This window comes from Myotis daubentonii, chromosome 12 (genome assembly GCF_963259705.1).
Source record: "Myotis daubentonii chromosome 12, mMyoDau2.1, whole genome shotgun sequence".
Taxonomy (NCBI): domain Eukaryota; kingdom Metazoa; phylum Chordata; class Mammalia; order Chiroptera; family Vespertilionidae; genus Myotis; species Myotis daubentonii.
In genome coordinates, this window is record NC_081851.1 from 34,185,941 (window position 1) to 34,204,967 (window position 19,027).

Sequence of the window (19,027 nt, forward strand, 5' to 3'; positions counted from 1 at the left end):
GGTTCGAAAAACTGTCAACACTCCCACATTAACAATGTTTGTCTTCTTACACACAACTCATAGCAGACTTCACATTGATTAATGAAGTCTCCATGATAATTTCTTGTGAGATGTAGATTGCATTGCTCAATTTGTTAATGGAAGTTGCAGACTGGCAGCCTGTGTGGCTCATGGCATAATGGTCTATTGTTCATGGTGAGAAACTATTGGCTGAGAACAAAGAGTGGGGTGTTTGTCTTTCTCACATATTTCAGCTAAGCAAGGGTTTCTTTGGGCTCAGGGTTTAAGAGAGGAAAAGGCTGTGGAAATACAATAAGGAATCCAGACATAAATTGGAATCCAAGACTTGGCCACATTCCAAGTCACGCTTGTAGACGGAATTGAATTCTGGGTCTGATGGTTTAAGCGATGCTATTTTTCAGTAAATTATCTGCCATTATTAAATGCCATGGACAATTTTGGGGCTTGGTATACGTGTTTATTCTTGAAAACCTGTGGTTTTCTTACTCGTGGCATTCTTCTTTCTGAGCTCATCTGAGCAGAAAGACAAAGAAATGCAAAGGGTTGAAAGAGAAAAGGAGAGATCTGTTTTCTATTCCCATTTCAACCCTGAGTGACTTCAACAAGGCAATTACCTTTCCTGTACCTTAATTTTTCAATTTAAAATGAGGTTAGCAATCTCTATCTCTTACCTCAAGTCCCAGAGGTGATGCGATGAAGTCAGATCCATTTTCCAGAAATACCTTTACAATGAAGCTACAGCACATAGAAAATGTACAATTTCTACATTTTCTGCAAGCCAGTGGCTGTTTCAGTTGTACCACACTTGATACCAGATTTCTTCTGAGGAAGATTTCATCAAAAAGGGGAAAAACTGGCCATTATCTGGCCATCTATTAGTGGCTGTTGAGCTAAGATGTGCCTTGTGTGGAGGAATTACCTTCAGGGCACAAGGGCCATGAGTCCGGGCACTTCATCCAGACTGGGAGACATGATTGGTTAGTAGTCACAGGCCATTGTGACTAGAATTGTTTTGATTATTTTAAGTGTTTTTTCAGACCTCAGGGACTAGAAGAAGTATAAAACCAACCAACACTCACATTCATGCTTCAATGTATATCAGAAAATGCTTACTGATATCAGTTGGCACTGATAGAAGCAGTTTTTTAAAAACTGTTTAACAATGCCTCATCAAAAATAACCATATTTTATTTTATTTTTTAATATACTTTTATTGATTTCAAAGGGGAAGGGAGGCAGAGGGAGAGATAGAAACAGCAATGATGAGAGAGCATCAGTGGGAATTGAGCCCGAAACCCGGGCATGTGCCCTGATGGGGAATCGAACTGGGAACTCCTGGTTCATGGGTCGATGCTCAACCACTGAGCCATGCTGGCGAGCCCGAAATAACCACATTTTAAATGCTCAGAAGAATGATAGAGTATGAGCTTCAGTTCTGTGCGTGTCTGAACTCTCCTCGGCTCAGTGTTCATCACAGGCTGCAGCAACTCCTCCAGATCTGTCCCTGGCTGCTCTCCCCGCCAGGAGTATCACACTGCAATGATAGTCCGCTACCCCAACCTCAGCAGAGCTTGACACAATAGAATTAAGAACTATCTGGAGCGGAGGAAGGTGGGTGTGTTTTATCAGCAAAACACTTATCGGTGCCCACTAAAAATCAGGAAAACATGTCACAGGCAAAACGCAGTCTTATTCTCAATGGATTGTAATAATCCAAGGAGGTTTGCAAAGCTCATGCTACATTGGTAAGGACTGGACCAAGGTACATATTGGAAAACAGTAGTATGACACCGGAAGGGTTTGGGATGGGATGTGCAGTGTACAATGCATGTAAGCATATAAAATGCATGCTGATTTATTGATGGGGTACTGAAGTGCGAGCAACCTAAATGAAATATATTCTGATGGGGCCAGGTGCCAGCTGCAGTTTGGCGCCACCTGGTGGCGGTTGTCTGTTGGGACTTCAATATCTGTTGCTGGTTGGAGTTTCCAGAATGACCATGGGGATGGTGATGTGATGTCATCTGCTAGACTGGAAACATTGACCAGGGAGCAGAGTTCAGATTTAGGGGCGCCCTCGCTGTCTCCCTGCTTCTTTAGATAAGGTCTCCCTCTTCACCACATCCCCTATGCGACCCCAGGTAAGAACTTTAACCCACCATGGGAACTTGTGGTCACCACCATCTCTGGCTGGCCCACTTGGCTCCACTCAGGAAACCAGTCCTCCTCCTTCATGTCCTCAAAGCCTCACTGACATGGAGTTGTTGGCTGAGGTACATCCTACAGAAGATTTGGGGTGTGATTAGAGAAATCGGAGCATTACACATAGGATAGGATCATATGGTCTTTGAATTTACTCTCAGGCACCACCGTTCCTTACAGTATATTGAGCGGTCCTCACCACAGGAAGTTTCTTATTGGCTGTGTTCTTTTACAAGTCCCTGCTTTCAACCCTGGGGAGTGGGGATCTCTCTCTCTCTCTCTCTCTCTCTCTCTCTCTCTCTCTCTCCTCTTTCTCTCTTTCTTGTTACCTGGTACTCTTAATTTCTTTTTCTTTATAGAGACCAATTTAGCATTTTTCACCCCACCCCAAATTATGCTTCTAGCCTACTTTCCTTATCCCAAAACACAATAATGTCCTCAGCCAAGCCAACCCGCCACCTAATTTATTCTTCTGTCTCAGGAATGCAAAGCCTGCAGAAGCTTTACACTTGAGAGTTTGTTTTTCTCTTAACACAGCCACCAAATAAAACCTTCAGTGTTGGTCCAGCCACCTGCCTCCACCACCATCCCTGCCCTGCCCTAAGCAGCCTGGAGGAAGGAGGGGTGTAGGTGAGGGAGTTGAGTATCTTCCACTGGAGTCCAGGGTTTAAAGACCTCTTATTAGAGCATTTCCAAACTCTGGGGCCATTCCCGGCAACACATCCTTCTGAGGGCCTTTGTCTTTGCCTGAGCATGCTGATCAAGAAAGAATCCAAAACAAGGACATAAGGCTCTGGGCGGATCAATGGCATCCACAGCTAAACTTCAGCATGAGAGTCGCTGCTGGGTTGGGCCAGTGAATTTTCCATCTGATATCTTCTGGAAAGCTGCAAGTCTGGCTGCAAATAACTAAATCCATCCCCTGACCCTCTTCTTAGGAAATGTGCAGATCTGGAGATATTTTATTCTTTGGGACTGAGTAAAATAAAAAGACATTTATACTGCCATAGATAAAAGATGTATTACTAAGCCACAAAAATTGAAATGTGCAGGTCTGGCGCCAGAAAGGAAGAACAGATCAAAGAAACAGAACAAAGGCTGAGAAGCAGAGCCAAGTATATATGTGAATATATAAGGTACCAGTGCAACTTCAAATCAGCAAGGAAAGGATGGTGCATCCAGGAGTGGTGCTGGGAAATTTCTAAACAATTGTTGGAGGAAAAAAATGTGGAGCATTTTCTCATGAGTCTCACCCAGTAGATCCCTGAGAGACTGAACAATTACGTGCAAATAATCAAATAAATAAACAGGGACTTCTAGGCTCCTGTTTTCATGATGTGGGCATGGAAAGAGCCATTCTAAGTATAATATGATAGAAGCCACAAATAGTCCCTTCAAATTAATAAGGGCAATATGAACACCCCCAATGTAAATTGAGTCAGTTATCTAAGCAGGCAAATCACAAAAGACTTGGCAATGTCTAACTAACAAATTGTAAACTTCAATTTACAGTGGATTGAGAATATTAAACGCAAAGTAAAGAACCATGCATAAATGATCATGTTGTCAAGACTAAAAGACATGCTAATGCCCAGAGCAGCCATGCAGAGAAAAGGGAAACCATATACAGTGCTGGATGTGGTAGAAATTGGCATATATTTTCTGAAAAGTCACAATATACACCAAACCTTAAGTACACTTCATTCCAACCAATTAATTCTTGGCAAATAAGAATGAGAGCAAAGACATATATTTGATTTTAATGCTAGCACTAATTAAATATCAAAACAGAGTAAATAATTCAAATGCCCAAATTAGGAGACTGGCCAAATAACCTCCATAAAACAGAATGTTACAGTCATTAGAAATTTTATCATAAAAATGTATTGACCTAAAAAAAGTTGTGACATAATGTTAAATTTGTAAAGTAATCAAAAGTATGCTTGTGCATGTACAGATATAAGTGTGTGCATAAAGATATAGGAAGCTATTAATCAATTTCATTAGAATTTTATTTCTAAGTCATTGGGTTATAGGACATTTTGAAGGTTTTCTTTTCATGCTTGTCTTTTCAAATCCACAGTGAGCAGATAGAATTTGTAGCGAGAAAACTATCGATTAAAAAATGAAGTAGTCCTTGGCTCAGTGGTTAGAGTGTCAGCCCGTAGGCTAAAGCGTCTCAGGTTTGATTCTGGTCAAGGGCATGTACCTCTGTTGCAAGCTCAATCCCCAACCCTGGCCAGGTTGGGGCACCTCAGGAGGCAACCAATCAATGTGTCTCTCTCACATCGATGTTGCTCTCTCTGTCTCTCCCCCTCCCTTCCACTCTTTCTGAAAATGAATGGAAAAATACGCTAGGGTTATGATAGATAGATAGATAGATAGATAGATAGATAGATAGATAGATACATTTAAAATGAAGAAGCAAGAAGTGCTCAGGCCTCCAGGCTCTCTGCCTGCAGGCCTGCATTCAAGCAGGTGCCGGCACACTCCCCTGGAGGAGCCCACAGGAGACTGCTTGCTGGCTGGGGGATGGATCAGGGGAGAACCCTAATGTCCTTCGAAGCCTGAGATGATGTCTTTCCATGAAGTATTTCCTTGGTGCCAGCTCCGTGAAGCGGATGCAAGAGGAGCACCGCCGGGCTCTGCCTCCGAGGGCGGCATCACCCAATCAAGCAGGAAAAGTGAAGAGGAGCCTGGAGAAGAACACAACCGCATGGACAGTGACTGCAGAAAGCTGTGTGCTTTATTTCCGGTCCTGTTCGCCTGAGGGAGCCCTGCCGACCGCCAGGGGGCAGCACTAAGTGGGGAGGGGATTCTGTGAACCCAGTATTTCCATGAATTAAATAAAGCACTGGAGCAGCCTGGCTTGATTGGCCACGGGACCTGAGGGAGGCCGGCTGGGGCTGAAGGCGGGGCATTTCTGCCCAGCGTTTATTGCTGGATGCAGTTAACAGAGGTGTGATCCTGACCCTTCTCTGAAAATACTACTTCATGGTTTCCCATAAACTTTGGAATAAACTACAAACTCTCCAGCCTTTCTTGATTTGGCTTCTGCCCACCTTTCTGGCCAAGACTCCTGATTCTTCCTCAAGCCATACTTCCTCCGTCCGAGCCACAATACAGCTCGCTCAGCATGCCAAGGGCGCCTCCACCCCTTCCCCCCCCCACCCCCAGGCCCTTGTGCCTTTGCACATGCTGTTTTCCTTACCTGTAGCATTGGCCTCCTGCTTACATACCGGGGCCTGGCCTAGCAGCACCTCCTCCAGGAAGCTTCCCTGATCAGCTTGAATAACAGAATCACTTCTGCATTCTCATTACTCTCTATTCACGTAAAAACAAAACACCTACTGTATTTTAGGGTAGTTTTTAAAATTTTATATGTTTATATATTTTTTATATTTTACATATACTTATAAAGGCCCCTGATACCCCTCCTCAATGTCTCCACTCCCTCTGAAGAGATACCTACTGTCAATCACTTCTCTGTCTCCACCACAGACTAAATTCTTGGGAAAAGACCAAGGGATTCTCCTCTGCATCCCCAGCCCCAAGTACAAGGTCAGGTATATAATTATTAATTAGTAGGTCACCTCCAACAGCACTGCCAGGGATTTGGGATTGGGTCTGAAGTCTGGAAGTAAAAGTGAACCAAGAAATATATGGGTTTTGCTTTCCTTTACTACAAAGAAACCCTGTTGACCAGCAGAGAAGATAATTTGTTGCTGGAAGTAAAAAGTCAAGCAGGTATCTCGCATCATGCTTGAAGAAGAGACAGCCTGGGGGTGCTGGAGGAAGAGTAGGAGGATGAGGCTGCTCAGAGCATGTCAAATAAGGGGTGGCGGAGAAGTCCAAGATGGAAAGAGGGCTCTGAGGAAGGGCGTGGTCCCTTGAGTTTGCAGGACCAGGAGGTGGATTCAGCTTGTTGCTCGTGGCCTGCGATGAAGTAGTGAAAGCTGCAGGGCCACAGGTTTTCACTCAGTTTAAGGAGGAAGGTGTCAGTCACAGCCAGCAGCGGAAGGCTCAATGACAGTGGCTCAGCCCTACTGCGCAGAGCCTCCCGGGGGGAGCTTCTATAACTCTATGCCCAGTCTGCGCTGCGGACCAATTTTAAAGGAGAAGCTCTGTAGTAGGATTCACACGTTGGAATTTTGCAGTGCCCCCAGGTGATTCCAATGTGCAGCCAAGATTGAGAGCATCATGCTACAAACTTGAGCTTGCACACAAATCATCAGGTCATCTTGTTAAAATGCGCACTCTGAGTTGGTCCATCGGGGTGGGGCCTGAGAGCATGCATCGCTAGCAAGCTGCCGGAGCTGGCTTTATAGCTAGTAACCAGCATGTCACAGGTATAGGAAATAGGCCTCTGTGGTCCATCTTCAAAATAGCCAACTTTTAATGGAAGTGGTTACTGAATCTCCCCTGGGCAAACAATGTAGGGAGGAGGGAAGAGGATATAAAACTAAGAAGTGTGTACGTGAGCTAGCATCATGATGGAAACCCCTGAGGCACCCAGGATGAAACACCTCATGCCAGCCTCAACTGGACAGGGGGAGGCGGAGACAACTAGAAAAGGCCTTAGCCCATTTTTTTTAAAATGGCCCAATAGGAGACAATAAGATCTAGGTGACATACGAGGAAACTATTCACCCCGTAGTACTCAGCCAGTGAGGAACTGGAGGAGGGAATCTTGCACCCTAGGGGATAAATAGCCTGTGATTGCTATTCTGTGTGTGCCTGTACAACCGGACACCCACTCTTGCAAGAATATATTAAAAGTCTCCTTTTTGCCATACTTCTGTCTCCGAGTCTGTTATTTGAATTCAGACAGGTGGGCATTTCTCACAACAGGGAGTGTTCAAGAAAAGATAGAAAATTATGACATACTAGAGCAGTGATGGCAAACCTTTTGAGCTCGGCATGTCAGCATTTTGAAAAACCCTAACTTAACTCTGGTGCCATGTCACATATAGAAATTTTTTGACCTTTGCAACCATAGTAAAACAAAGATTTACATTTTCGATATTTATTTTATATATTTAAATGCCATTTAACAAAGAAAAATCAACCAAAAAAATGAGTTCGCGTGTCACCTCTGACATGCATGTCATAGGTTTGCCATCACTGTACTAGAGACTCTGTGCACAAATTCATGCACTAGTGGGGCCCAGCCAGCTCACCCAGATGGGGGCCATCGGGGGTGGGCCAGCTGGGGCAAGGAGCTGCAGGCATTCTGGTTGTTCCGCCATTCAGTTGATTTGCATTTTATCCTTTTATTATATAGGGTGGATATTGCAGAGAGGGCTTATGCATCGAATGGGAACTAGAATTACATCAATGACCTTCAACCTCTCTGTAACAGCTTAAATCTTCCAGCACCACCCCCAAACAAAATTATCCACAGAAAGCCAGTATATAAACCCAGCAAAGCAGAGCTGTCTCATAGAATAAAGGTAGGGAACCCAGATCCCTGCCCTCTTGGTCTCCCCACCCCATGGCACTTAAAGTCTCCATGAAGTTCATTAGAAGACACGCTAGGTACTATTTAATAAACATATCTATCTTCACGTCAAATGCTAAGGATTATTTCAGAAACTGGAACTGCTGCTTGGACAATGAGGTGACTCCAGCCTTGTGAGCCCTAAGTGAACCTGGATTAGTGAGCATGAAGGTATTAAGGCGTTGAGGACAGGAGACTCTGTAGGACTTGGGGTTGTATTCAGCAAGTTTATCCTGTAAAATGAGTCAAGCCCCACTTGCTGCTTAGAGGAATAAGCTGGAGGGAACAAAGACACATACCTATTGCATGCACATTCCTTCTGAAAGTCCTGATAAGTCCATTGGCAGGACTTAATGATCAAGATCAATGCATGTCTCATCAAGTGGGAACCTAGCGGTCCCTTCTGTCACTGCCTCTTGCATTCACTCCTGATGCTTCCTCTGGCTCACTTCTGGCGCATCCCTGACTCCTCGTCCCTTCCTCCGAGACACATATCAATCCTGAGAACTGATAAAATTCTGCCTGGCAGGAACCTAGGGAATATCAGATTCAAGAGCCAAAAATGCATGGAGCTACACAAAATAAGATTACACTGGGTTCACTGAGCAGCTCTCCAAAATAATAATTTCAGCAAGAAATAAAAGAACAGAGGTACTTCCAATTAGCTACAAGGATATGGTAAAATTTCTCGAAACAGGTATCAAGGGGGAATAAATGTATTCATTTTCACATTTTTTAATTATGGAATGTCATTCATTTGGCCTACAATTGGATAGGATTTCTATGACTCAGGCATCTTTTGGATAGAGTATTTTCTTTGTAAAAGAAGTTTATCTGAGCACGGTTTAGGAGGCTCCCGAAGGAAGTGACAATACAGGGGACTTTGAACGCCTGGTGAGACTGCACAGAATGGATGTGCTTAGCTCCTGCTTTGCTGAATCTGTGGTTTGTTACTTAAAAACTCCTAAAGTGTCTTCAAGTTGCAAATCTTAATATTCAGAGGACTGGCTTTGAATATTAAACTGTGGCACTTTGCAGAGAAGTGGTTGAAAACAAACGGAGTGTCAGTAAAGGAGAAATTGAGTGACTACCTGAGTTTTTCTTCTTGGAAAAATTTCACTGTAGAGAATAAACATAAACAGAATGGAAGAAAATATCCTTGGGTTAATTTTCTTCAGTGACAAGAAGCTGTTTCTGGTGTCTGCATTCTAATCCCAGCTCCTCTTTTCACCAGCTATGAAGTTACACAATTGAATTAAATTCTAAACATTGCTTTCCTCCTCTACAAAATGGGATCATGATAGTACCCACCCAACCATTTGTTCTCAGGATTAAATAAGAACAAAGTGCTTGACATTGTGCTGGTCACTCAGTGAGGTCAAACTCCCGTTTCTGTGAATGCTGTGAGTACTCTCATTGACATTATTAGCACAGAGTAACCTCCCCCCCCCCAAAGTATTAGCAATTACTGTTACTGCTATTAGGAATTTTGAGCCTCTTCATCAAACTCAGATCAGGGGAAAGGGCCATAACTAGCCAGACATGCCAACGACCCCCTGAGGAAACTATCCTTTCTCAAAATTAAAAAAAAAACTTATTTGAATATCCTCCTTAGAAGGAGTCTTGTCTGAAACAGAACAGGATAAATTATGCTCTTGTAGCAATTTAACACAGCAAAGGGTTATTTCTTACTCATGACTAGTCAAACTCAAGTCAGTTCCTATCTAAACTCCAAGCGATGACTCAGAGACCCGGCAGCTTCCATCTGAAAATATATTTTTAAGAACCAGACTTAGAAGTAGCTTACGCTTTGTGGCTTCTTCCTACCAATCCTAGACTAGGATAAGTCTTCTCTTTCTTTTCCAAGCTAATTTATTCTTATATCTGTGACTCCATTTGTCACATGGAATGAATTAGGGTTCATACAATGATGGTGGTTCTCATCTGAGGGTGCTGGTCTGCATCCCTGCACCAAAATCGAGCCTAAGTGTAATCTGAAAAGTATGAACAGAGTGGGACAATCACCTCCTTCTTTCTAGAGCATATACTTATATTAATGATGCCTAGGGTTGCATACTTTTTTGAGAGAGAGAGAATGTCAGCAATATTGAACTTAATATTAACTAAAATTGCCATGGGTATACAACGGATTCAGTTCCTTTTAATCAATGTTTCTTCTTTTTTCAATCTGAACAGGACTCTTCATTATGGAAAAAGTCCACTAGAAAGACAAAGTTGAAGAGCTACGCTTTCCCTCGATTATCCATTAATATATCTCCTACTCACCCAATGTGGGTGGCAAGCCTCCTTGGGGTGTGTCTTATCATCCAACTTATTAATGGCGAATGCTGAGAAAGGCGGCTGTCAAGCCTTGACCACCCTGTTTCTTAGAATGACCCCTCCCATCTGCCTTGTTGCAGGTACCACATTTGCGTGCCTGTGCTGATCTACTTCCTCCCCCTGCTGGTGATCGGCTATGCGTACACCATAGTGGGAATCACGCTGTGGGCCAGCGAGATCCCCGGGGACTCCTCTGACCGTTATCACGAGCAAGTCTCTGCTAAACGCAAGGTGAGCAAGGGGCAGCAAGCACCTAACCCACGTGGGCACAGGCAACAGGCTCACACGCAAAACATCCTTGAATCTAGGGAACAGCAACGGAGGGAGAGGGAAGGCATCCGTTTTCAATGTATTGGGAACTTAGTTAGGTCTGCCTGAACAGGCCTGACCTTGCTTGCGCCTTAGGAGAATTGCAACCTGTCAAGCCACACACACACACACACACACACACACACACAATTTAACTACAAAAGCATTAAAGAGTTATCCAGTCCTCTTTTTATTACTTATTTAAAGTTTGGCACAATAATACATTCTCTTGGTGCAAACATCAAAAAGTATTAAAAGGAACAACATAATGATGGTAGAGAGCAGATCAGGGGTTAGGAGGGTTCCTATGGGGGAGGGGCTGCCTATGAAGGCGCAGCATGAGCTTCTTGTGGTGATGGAGCGACAGAGCAATCCTGATGGTGGCAACTCATCTGTACACGTGATAAAATGTCATAGACCTATACGCGCCCAAAAGGAGCGTGTGCAAAAACAGGCAAAATCCAAACACTGTCTGTAGTTTAGTTTCGAGCCTGGCACTAACGCCGGTGTCCTGGTTTTGATCATATGGTACAGTTAGGTAGGATGATGTCACAGGAGGAACCTGGGAACTCTTGTACTGTTTTTGCACTTCTTGGGAGTCTTAAATTATTTCAAAATGAAAAGTAAAAAAATACATTAAGAGTTTTACCATGAAAAGGACCCCACCCGGTTCCCATGTGTATGCACACACTCACTGTGGTAGCCATTGGTATTTATTTCTTACTAATCCTTCCCGATATTATAATGCATTTATAAGCCAAATAAATGTCATTTTTTTTCTTTCTTCTTTTTTACGCAAAGAGTAAACACACACTTTCTGCCCTTCACTTTTTTTTTACTTAATATCCAAAATCAATATATAAAGAGCTTTCTCATTTTTTTTTCTTTTGGTACATCTTTGCATAGCATTTCATTATGTGGAGGCTAGGTAGTTCTCACCGAGTTTGTGGGGAAAGAGGGAAAGGTTACATCACCCAGTGTTCATAAAACCTTGTAAGTCCCCTTTAAACATCAGATGCTCTCTGGGGCAGCTGTCCAAATCCTGTCCCTTATCCTTCCTCCCCCTGAGACTCCAAGCAAGAAGCCTGCTCTACTCACTGCTCCCCACTTTAGGTGCTTCCCGCTCCCTGGGTCTTTCCCTCTTGAACACCCGTTCCTCTTTGGCCCATTAATCTGGTCTCCTTTGGCTTCTCCAGTCATTGCCCAGAGGATGATATAACACGGGGATTCTGGACCATGAGTGGGCCTCAGAATCATTGGAAGGAAGGACTTGTCAATCACAGAACTCTGGGTCCCACCCCCAGAATTGGTAAAGTCTGGGTGGGGTCCAAGAATTTGCATTTCTGACAAGGTCTCAAGTGATGGTGCTGGCACTGGTCTTGGGGTCACACTCTGAGAACCACTGATATAACCCAAATCCTTTGGTGCCACATAGAAAAGGTCCTTCTTCCTCCTCAAAAAGGGTTTATTCTAAATACTTCTCCCCCCAGACTACACTGTGTGCCGTGCGAGGGGGAGGGGGAGAGAGAAAGTAGCCATGAGAAAAGGATTATGTGCTGCTGGTCTCACCTGCCTTGCCCTCCTGCCAGGTGGTCAAGATGATGATCGTTGTGGTGTGCACTTTCGCCGTCTGCTGGCTGCCCTTCCACATCTTCTTCCTCCTGCCCTACATCAACCCAGATATCTACCTGGAGAAGTTTATTCAGCAGTTCTACCTGGCTATCATGTGGTTGGCCATGAGCTCCACCATGTATAACCCTATCATCTACTGCTGCCTCAATGACAGGTGAGGACCCCATCCCCCAGACTCTTTCCAGGGGCCACAAAACCATCTGCCTATATAGCCACCAAACAACCAACCTACTAGTCAATGAGCAAACCTGGCTGTGAGACAAGAGAGAGTGGTGGGGACTGCAGCAAACTAATCGCCACAGTTACTCAAGCCTTGCTGATTATCACCATTGCAAGAATATAAGACCAAAGTGCACGTATTTTTCTTTCCCAAGAGGAACCAGAAATCCATATTGTTGTGTGGTATCTTTTTACTTTTAAACACTGGCGTCGAAGTCAATGGGGGAGGGGGTTTGCAGGTAAGAAAAAAACCTCTCTGTGGTTGCTGTGTACAAAGCAGGTCCACAAGTTGAATCCAGTTTGTGGCCTATGCGTTTGCTCACACTGCCCGCTGGATTCATTACACAGGCGGGGCTGTGAATGGAGACAGAGAGACAGAGTCAGGGACTCAGACCGTATGAGGCAAACTACAGGAACTTGACTGGCAGAAAGTCATCTATCAGAGGTGAACTACTTGAAGGAAAGGACTGGCTCTTGTTTTTACTGCACAGTGATAGCACAGTATCGTTCTCACAGTAAACCCTGGTGAATGTTTTACTTTGATGTTGAGTTGACCAAAGTTGGCTGCCCTACGCCAGTGGAGGCAGCGTAGTTCAGTGGCTGTCCTCAGAAAAGACATATTTCACCTGAACCTGGGTTCTAGTACTGGGCTTGACTTTAATGACCCAACCTTTATATCTTCTGGGCCTTACTGTCTCCAGTTCTCAATTAATTTAAAAAATAATAACACAGGATCAAGTCTGGGTGCATTCATGTGTTAAAGAGCTGCCGCAAAGGTGGGAAGGCCCTCTGAAAGCAGGCTGTCCCCCAGGGTCATCTCTCCACCTCTCTCCCTCCAGGTTCCGGCTGGGCTTCAAGCATGCCTTCCGGTGCTGCCCTTTCATCAGTGCGGGCGACTATGAGGGGCTGGAGATGAAATCCACCCGCTATCTCCAGGCCCAGGGCAGTGTGTATAAAGTCAGCCGCCTGGAAACTACCGTCTCCACAGTGGTGGGGAACCATGAGGAAGAACTGGAGGAGGGCCCCAAGGCCACGCCCTCACCCCTGGACCTGACCTCCAATGGCTCCTCTCGCAGTGAGTCCAAGACCATGACGGAGAGCTTCAGCTTCTACTCCAACACGCTCTCCTAGACCCTGGGCCTGCAGCAGAGGCAGCCACCATCGTCTTTGTCTTGCTTCACTTCATGCATGGATAATTCCTCAATCTGGAAACCATCAGGAACACCCTCACACTGGGACTTGTGAAAAGGGTCAGAATGGCTTAGGAAAAACATTCCATCCTGGAGTCCAAAAACCTGGATTCTTCCATGTCGTTGCCAACCCCATGCTGTGTGACCCAAGACAAATCACCGAACTTCTCTGAGCCTGTAAAATGGGAAGGTTAGACTTGATGTTCTCTACAATCCATTCCGTGGTTCTAGAATACAGTTTGGCTGTGAACGAGCACTCATTTCAAGATGAATCCTGCAATGGAGCAACAGACCCAACGGATCTGTTTGCCTGGAGCCTCTGTCTTACTTCAATATAGCCATTCTCAATCATGCTCAGATTAACCCTCCTTTCGCTGGTGGATGTCTTCATTTGATAGAGTGAACAACTGAAGGACCCACAGAAAATCTGAAAGAGAGATTTAACCCCGTCTTCTGAGCATCTATGAAAAGAAGACAAAGTCTGCCCCTTTATTGGCATCTCAATATTTTAGGGCATTTAAACATCATAGGTTTGAGAGCCTCAGAGTCATCTGCATTGTGTCCCCAATAATTTCCCTGAGCAACTAACTGATGCAGGCAGAGTGTGTCCACTGATACCAGCTGATGTCTGTCAGGACCAAGATCAGGAGAGCTGTGCCATATTTCATCTGTCTGAGCCTCTCTTTCCTTATTTGTAAAGCTACGGGACTGAACTAGATCATCTAAGTGTCCCTTCAAATTTTCAATGGTTTAATGACTGTATGAGGTTTTTTTGTTTGTTTCACACACAAAAATGGTGGTCTCAGAAAGAACAGGAGGAGAGTGACTAAATACTCCTGAAAAGTAGCAACTGCTGCGACCATGTGTCCACACCCATATCAGAGATTCTCTGATTGATCCTAAAATGTGAGTACCTTTTTCTCCCGGAAGGTTGTAGCCTTTAACACAGCTGAGGACTTGGTGTCAAAGCCTGCATCTCTCCACCAGGTTTTAGCAGACTGAGCCTGCAGCTGGAGAGAACATCCGAGAAATGAAGTCATGGGCTCCCTGCTCTGGCCTTTTGGTTGTCTTAGGACAGAGGCACTAGCTGTACACTTCGCTCAGCTGCCCAATGAGCAAAGGGGCTGCAGCAGCACCTCAGGGAAGAGGACACCTTGCATTTTCCCTTTAGACTCTCTGAATCTCCCCGTCTTGCCTCCATGGCTTTGCTGGCCTCCTGTCTGTAAGAAGTGGGACAACACATTGACCCTACAGGACAGTTCATCTACCAAGAGCCATGAACTTAAGGCTTCATGTCCCAGTACAGCTTTGGGATTTCCATCAAGTGAGCATGAAGCGCCTTCCTGTCTTCCAAATTCGTGCTTTGTCCCATTGTGGCTGAAAGCAGGAGCCTCATGTAACATCTGTGAATGTCCTCCTTATTGTTTGAAGAATGGAGGCACATGTGCAAAATCTGTGGTATCAATAGAACATAAGCACTGCCCACAGGGTTTACAGCCTCACCAGCCCTGCTGGCTCTAACTCTACCAGGCCATGGTAGGTCTGGGTGAGAGAGCAACAGTATAAGCCAGAAGGACCCAAGAACTATACTCTTCAAAGCCTCATGGGATGGATCAAATAAATTGAGTAAAGCCAGCTCAGTGCAGATATATGAACGGAAGACATAATTTAGAGGCTATGAAAGTCAGTGCCAAAAGCATTAGTCAGACTTCCAATAAGCAATTGTGCCCTGTGTGGATAATTCTCTTCTGAGGGCCATAGAGAACCAGCATGATTATGAGAAGAACTTAAAAAGAAAGTGTCAAGGACTTGGAAGAGGTTGGAATTGAATTCAACAAGAATTATTGAGTACCTGCTGTGAACTTGGCCCTGAGCTGAGGATACACAGCTCCTTCCACTCTTGAGAGCCATGGCTAACCCACCAGTCCTAGGGGGTCGAGGCCACCCAGCAGGCATGGAGGCAGCTGCGAAGCCAATGCTGCCCAGGATTCTAGAGACTTAATGCATGTCATTGAGCCAGGGACTGAGACCTTCAGAGAGCCTTTTGCAGTGAGAGTTCTCTGAGATCACTTTAAGGAAAGCCACCATGGCTGGACAGCATCGTCACTGCACAGAGAGGGAGGGTGCGATGGTGCTGAGCAGTTTCAAATATGGCAAAACATCCCCTCTGAACCCGCCCAGCAGGGCTTCCTCCGACCCACTCTCCAACACTATGTAACTTAGAAAAAATGTCATCAGCTCCCACGTGTGAGAAACACCATGATTTGCACTGTGCATGGGCTCATTTTTATAGAAATGTGTCCCCCTATGTTTATCTTCTAAGTGTTTCTCTGTGGTGTACTGTTCAGTAGTAATAGAATATAAGACATCATGGGGCCAGTCTTTGTTATGTTACTTCAAAAATATGGGATTCAGTTGCTGTCAATGTGTTCTTTGCATTGTGCCAACCTCTCCTCCTTCTTTCACAGAGAGGAGCTGATGTACACTGTGAACTCACAGTCAAATTATAGTGACTGGGGGAGGGTGGGGGGGCGGGAGCGGAGGCCTCTATGGAAGGAACTAAAGGGCACGAGTCCTTGTCCTCTCTCCCCACACACACCACAATGCTGAGACACGCTGGAAGGTCCTTTCTCTTGGAAGGACTGGGGGATTTCTAGGAAAAGGGGGCTTGGGAGCTGACTCTCTGATTTGGCTTTCGGGGAGAGTCCTGTGTGTAGGACGGGGTCATTCCTGAAGTTCCCATTTTCCAGCCTGGGATCCTGGAAAGAATTTCCATGCAGAAATAAAGTATGTGTTTGACTATCTCATGGCTCTGTCTCATCTCCAGGGACCCTCAGTGCTCTACAGGAGACCGAATGGGGTGGTACTCTGAACCCCAATAACGTGCATAGTCAGAAGGAAGGAACCCAACACCCAGTGATCTCTTAACCATGCAGCAAAATGAGTTGACAAAGTGTGGGAACTCTTACCAAGTGGGGATCTGGGAAGATAAGGTAGGATGGTCTGAAGTGACAATGACGTCACCTGTGAGAAGAGCTGTGTCAGTTCAGGTCCTCCCAGAAGCAGACCCAAGGCAGACATAGAAGTGCAAATGAGTAGAACTACCTGGGAAAGGTAAAGGGAGGGAGGAAGCTGGAGTAGGCAGGGGAAGCTTGAGACCACTGTGCAGATCTAACACCTGCGGGAAAGGGGGAGGGGAGGAGTGGGCAGGAAGAGCCTCAGATGCAGGACAGCTCTAAGAAAGTCTCAGCATGTCAAGGGGTGCCCATCGAGAAGGCCTGCATTGGCAAAAATGGCCAGGCCTGGTACTTCCCCTTGCTCGGTCACTGCTGAATGCTCTCTGGGGTGGGATGGGTCTGTGTTTGAACACTGTGGTAGGTTCTGAAGGTGCAGCAGCTGGCGGCCATCAGCTGGCTGCACTCTCACTACCAGTTATCTCCTGAAAGGAGATCTGGGCCAGGACTCTCCCGCCCGTCACCCCTCCCCCCCCACACACACACACACAACTGCCACCAGAGCTTTGGTTAAGGCCCCTGTGTTTGGAGACCCTTGGTAGGATTTGAAACTTCAGTAATACCTTTTGTCAGCCTGGCAACCTGCATCCGACTTCTTGGGGTCACCGTGTCCCACTTCACCTCTCAAGCACACTCCCTCAAAGAAGAAAGGAGCAGCTGATAGTGGACTTACAATGACAAAGACTGTAGAGCAGCGGTTCTCAACCTGTGGGTCGCGACCCCTTCGGGGGTCAAACGACCCTTTCACAGGGGTTGCCTAAGACCATCGGAAAACACATATATAATTACATATTGTTTTTGTGTTTAATCACTATGCTTCAATTATGTTCAATTTGTAACAATGAAAATACATCCTGCATATCAGATATTTACATTACGATTCATAACAGTAGCAAAATTACAGTTATGAAGTAGCATCGAAAATAATTTTATGGTTGAAGGTCACCACAACATGAGGAACTGTATTAAAGGGTTGTGGCATTAGGAAGGTTGAGAGTCACTGTTGTAGAGGGACTTGTGAGGAGAACATACTCAGCTACTGCCGGGGTCCAGCCCCAGCAGGTCCAGGGGTCCCCAAAGGTGTGGACGGAGTCGGCGAAGAAGGAATGACACGGAGACAGCGTTCAGTTGATCAGCAGCCTAGCCAGGATCTCCAGCCAAGTTCTGGTCTTGATCTCCAGAGAGGCTCTGCTCAGGTTCTCCAGTCAGGTTCAGTCACCAGGTTCTAGTCAGGTTCTCTTGCCATGTTCTATAGTCAGGTTCAGTCCAGGATCTATTGCCATGTTCTCTCCAGCGAAGTTCTTCTGTCCCTAGAGACCATTCTGTGTAGGTTCTGTGCCTAGGCTCTGTCTCTCTTGGTCCTGTCTTCCAAGCCCTGTGTGAGTTCTGTCTCTTGCTGTCTTGTTCTGAGTTCTGTGTGTTTCTGTCTTGTTACAACTGTATTTATACCAGTTGATTCAATCCTATCAATCTCTATTACAAAGGTTAGGGCGTTTCTTATCTCCATTCCAGGGAGAAAAGATTATGTAGTTTAAGCATGATTGTTCGTAGTTAAAGGGATTAATTACCCGCCTGGCACTTAGTTGAGGGGTTTTATTCCCTCCCTAACTTCAGGGGAAAATCCCTACCTGGGGATTCAACCTTTCTCGGAGAGGTGACCTTGGTTAAAACACAGCGCCAAGAAGGTGAGCAAACATATTAAGAACCGTATGCCATATATGCCAGTTCCCTTGAAACAGCAAGGATGGACCGGCTCCCGGCAAATTCCCCCGTTTTTATTTTTTAAAAGCAGGCATTAAAAAGAAAAACCTGAAATGCTCTCTTGTATCCATTTTAAGAGTAGGATTGGCGCTTTCCGCTATTACCTGAGTCCTGATCTATCACCCCAGGGAGAGCTTGCCAATCCTGCACTTTCCCAGGGTGGAAAGGCTGCAGTGGGGTTAAGGATAAGGCTCCTTGGGCCTACCTTCTCCCATGCCTCTACATTTACCTTTCTGGCACCTTTCCTTCCTCAGAAAAGCATGGACGTATTTCTTGTATAAAATGTTCTGTCTGACTGGGAGTAACCTTAATTCCTCTGCTAGCAAGCACATATGTTAAAAGATCAATACAGAGTCTTTTTTCTTTAGACTCAGTATGGCACATCTTCTTAATCTAAAGATCAATACAGAGTCTTCTTTCTTTGGACTCAGTATGGCACATCTTCTCAATCTAAGGATCAATACAGAGTCTTCTTTCTTTGGACTCAGTATGGCACATCTTCTCAATTTAAGTTCTGTACTATCCACCTTCTTACCCTACTTATCCTCTATAGGGGGGTCTGTAGCACCCTGGTGGAGTCCTATCCGTCCCGAGTGTGGGGGTTCTTAATGGGGGGGGGGCTTACCTAGGGGAATCCTTTTCCAGGTGTTCCCAAAGGTGTGGACGGAGTCGGCGAAGACTATCCACCTTCTTCCTACGGTGGAGTCCGATCTGTCCCGAGTGTGGGGCTTACCGAGGGGTCCCTGTTCGGGCGCCAGATGCCGGGGTCCAGCCCCAGCAGGTCCAGGGGTCCCCAAAGGTGTGGACGGAGTCGGCGAAGAAGGAATGACACGGAGACA

At 45.5% G+C, this 19,027-nt stretch overlaps 1 protein-coding gene across 1 annotated transcript in view; it reads left to right on the plus strand.

Moving 5' to 3' along the window:
* The window catches only part of TACR1 (tachykinin receptor 1), a 128,538-nt gene extending 112,040 nt beyond the window's left edge, over window positions 1-16,498 (plus strand). The window contains exons 3-5 of the mRNA XM_059659324.1: window positions 10,144-10,294; window positions 11,962-12,158; window positions 13,063-16,498. Coding sequence (XP_059515307.1) covers window positions 10,144-10,294; window positions 11,962-12,158; window positions 13,063-13,354 — 640 coding nt within the window. The 3' untranslated portion in view covers window positions 13,355-16,498. The remainder of the gene's footprint in view (window positions 1-10,143; window positions 10,295-11,961; window positions 12,159-13,062) is intronic.
* Window positions 16,499-19,027: the final 2,529 nt, after the last annotated feature.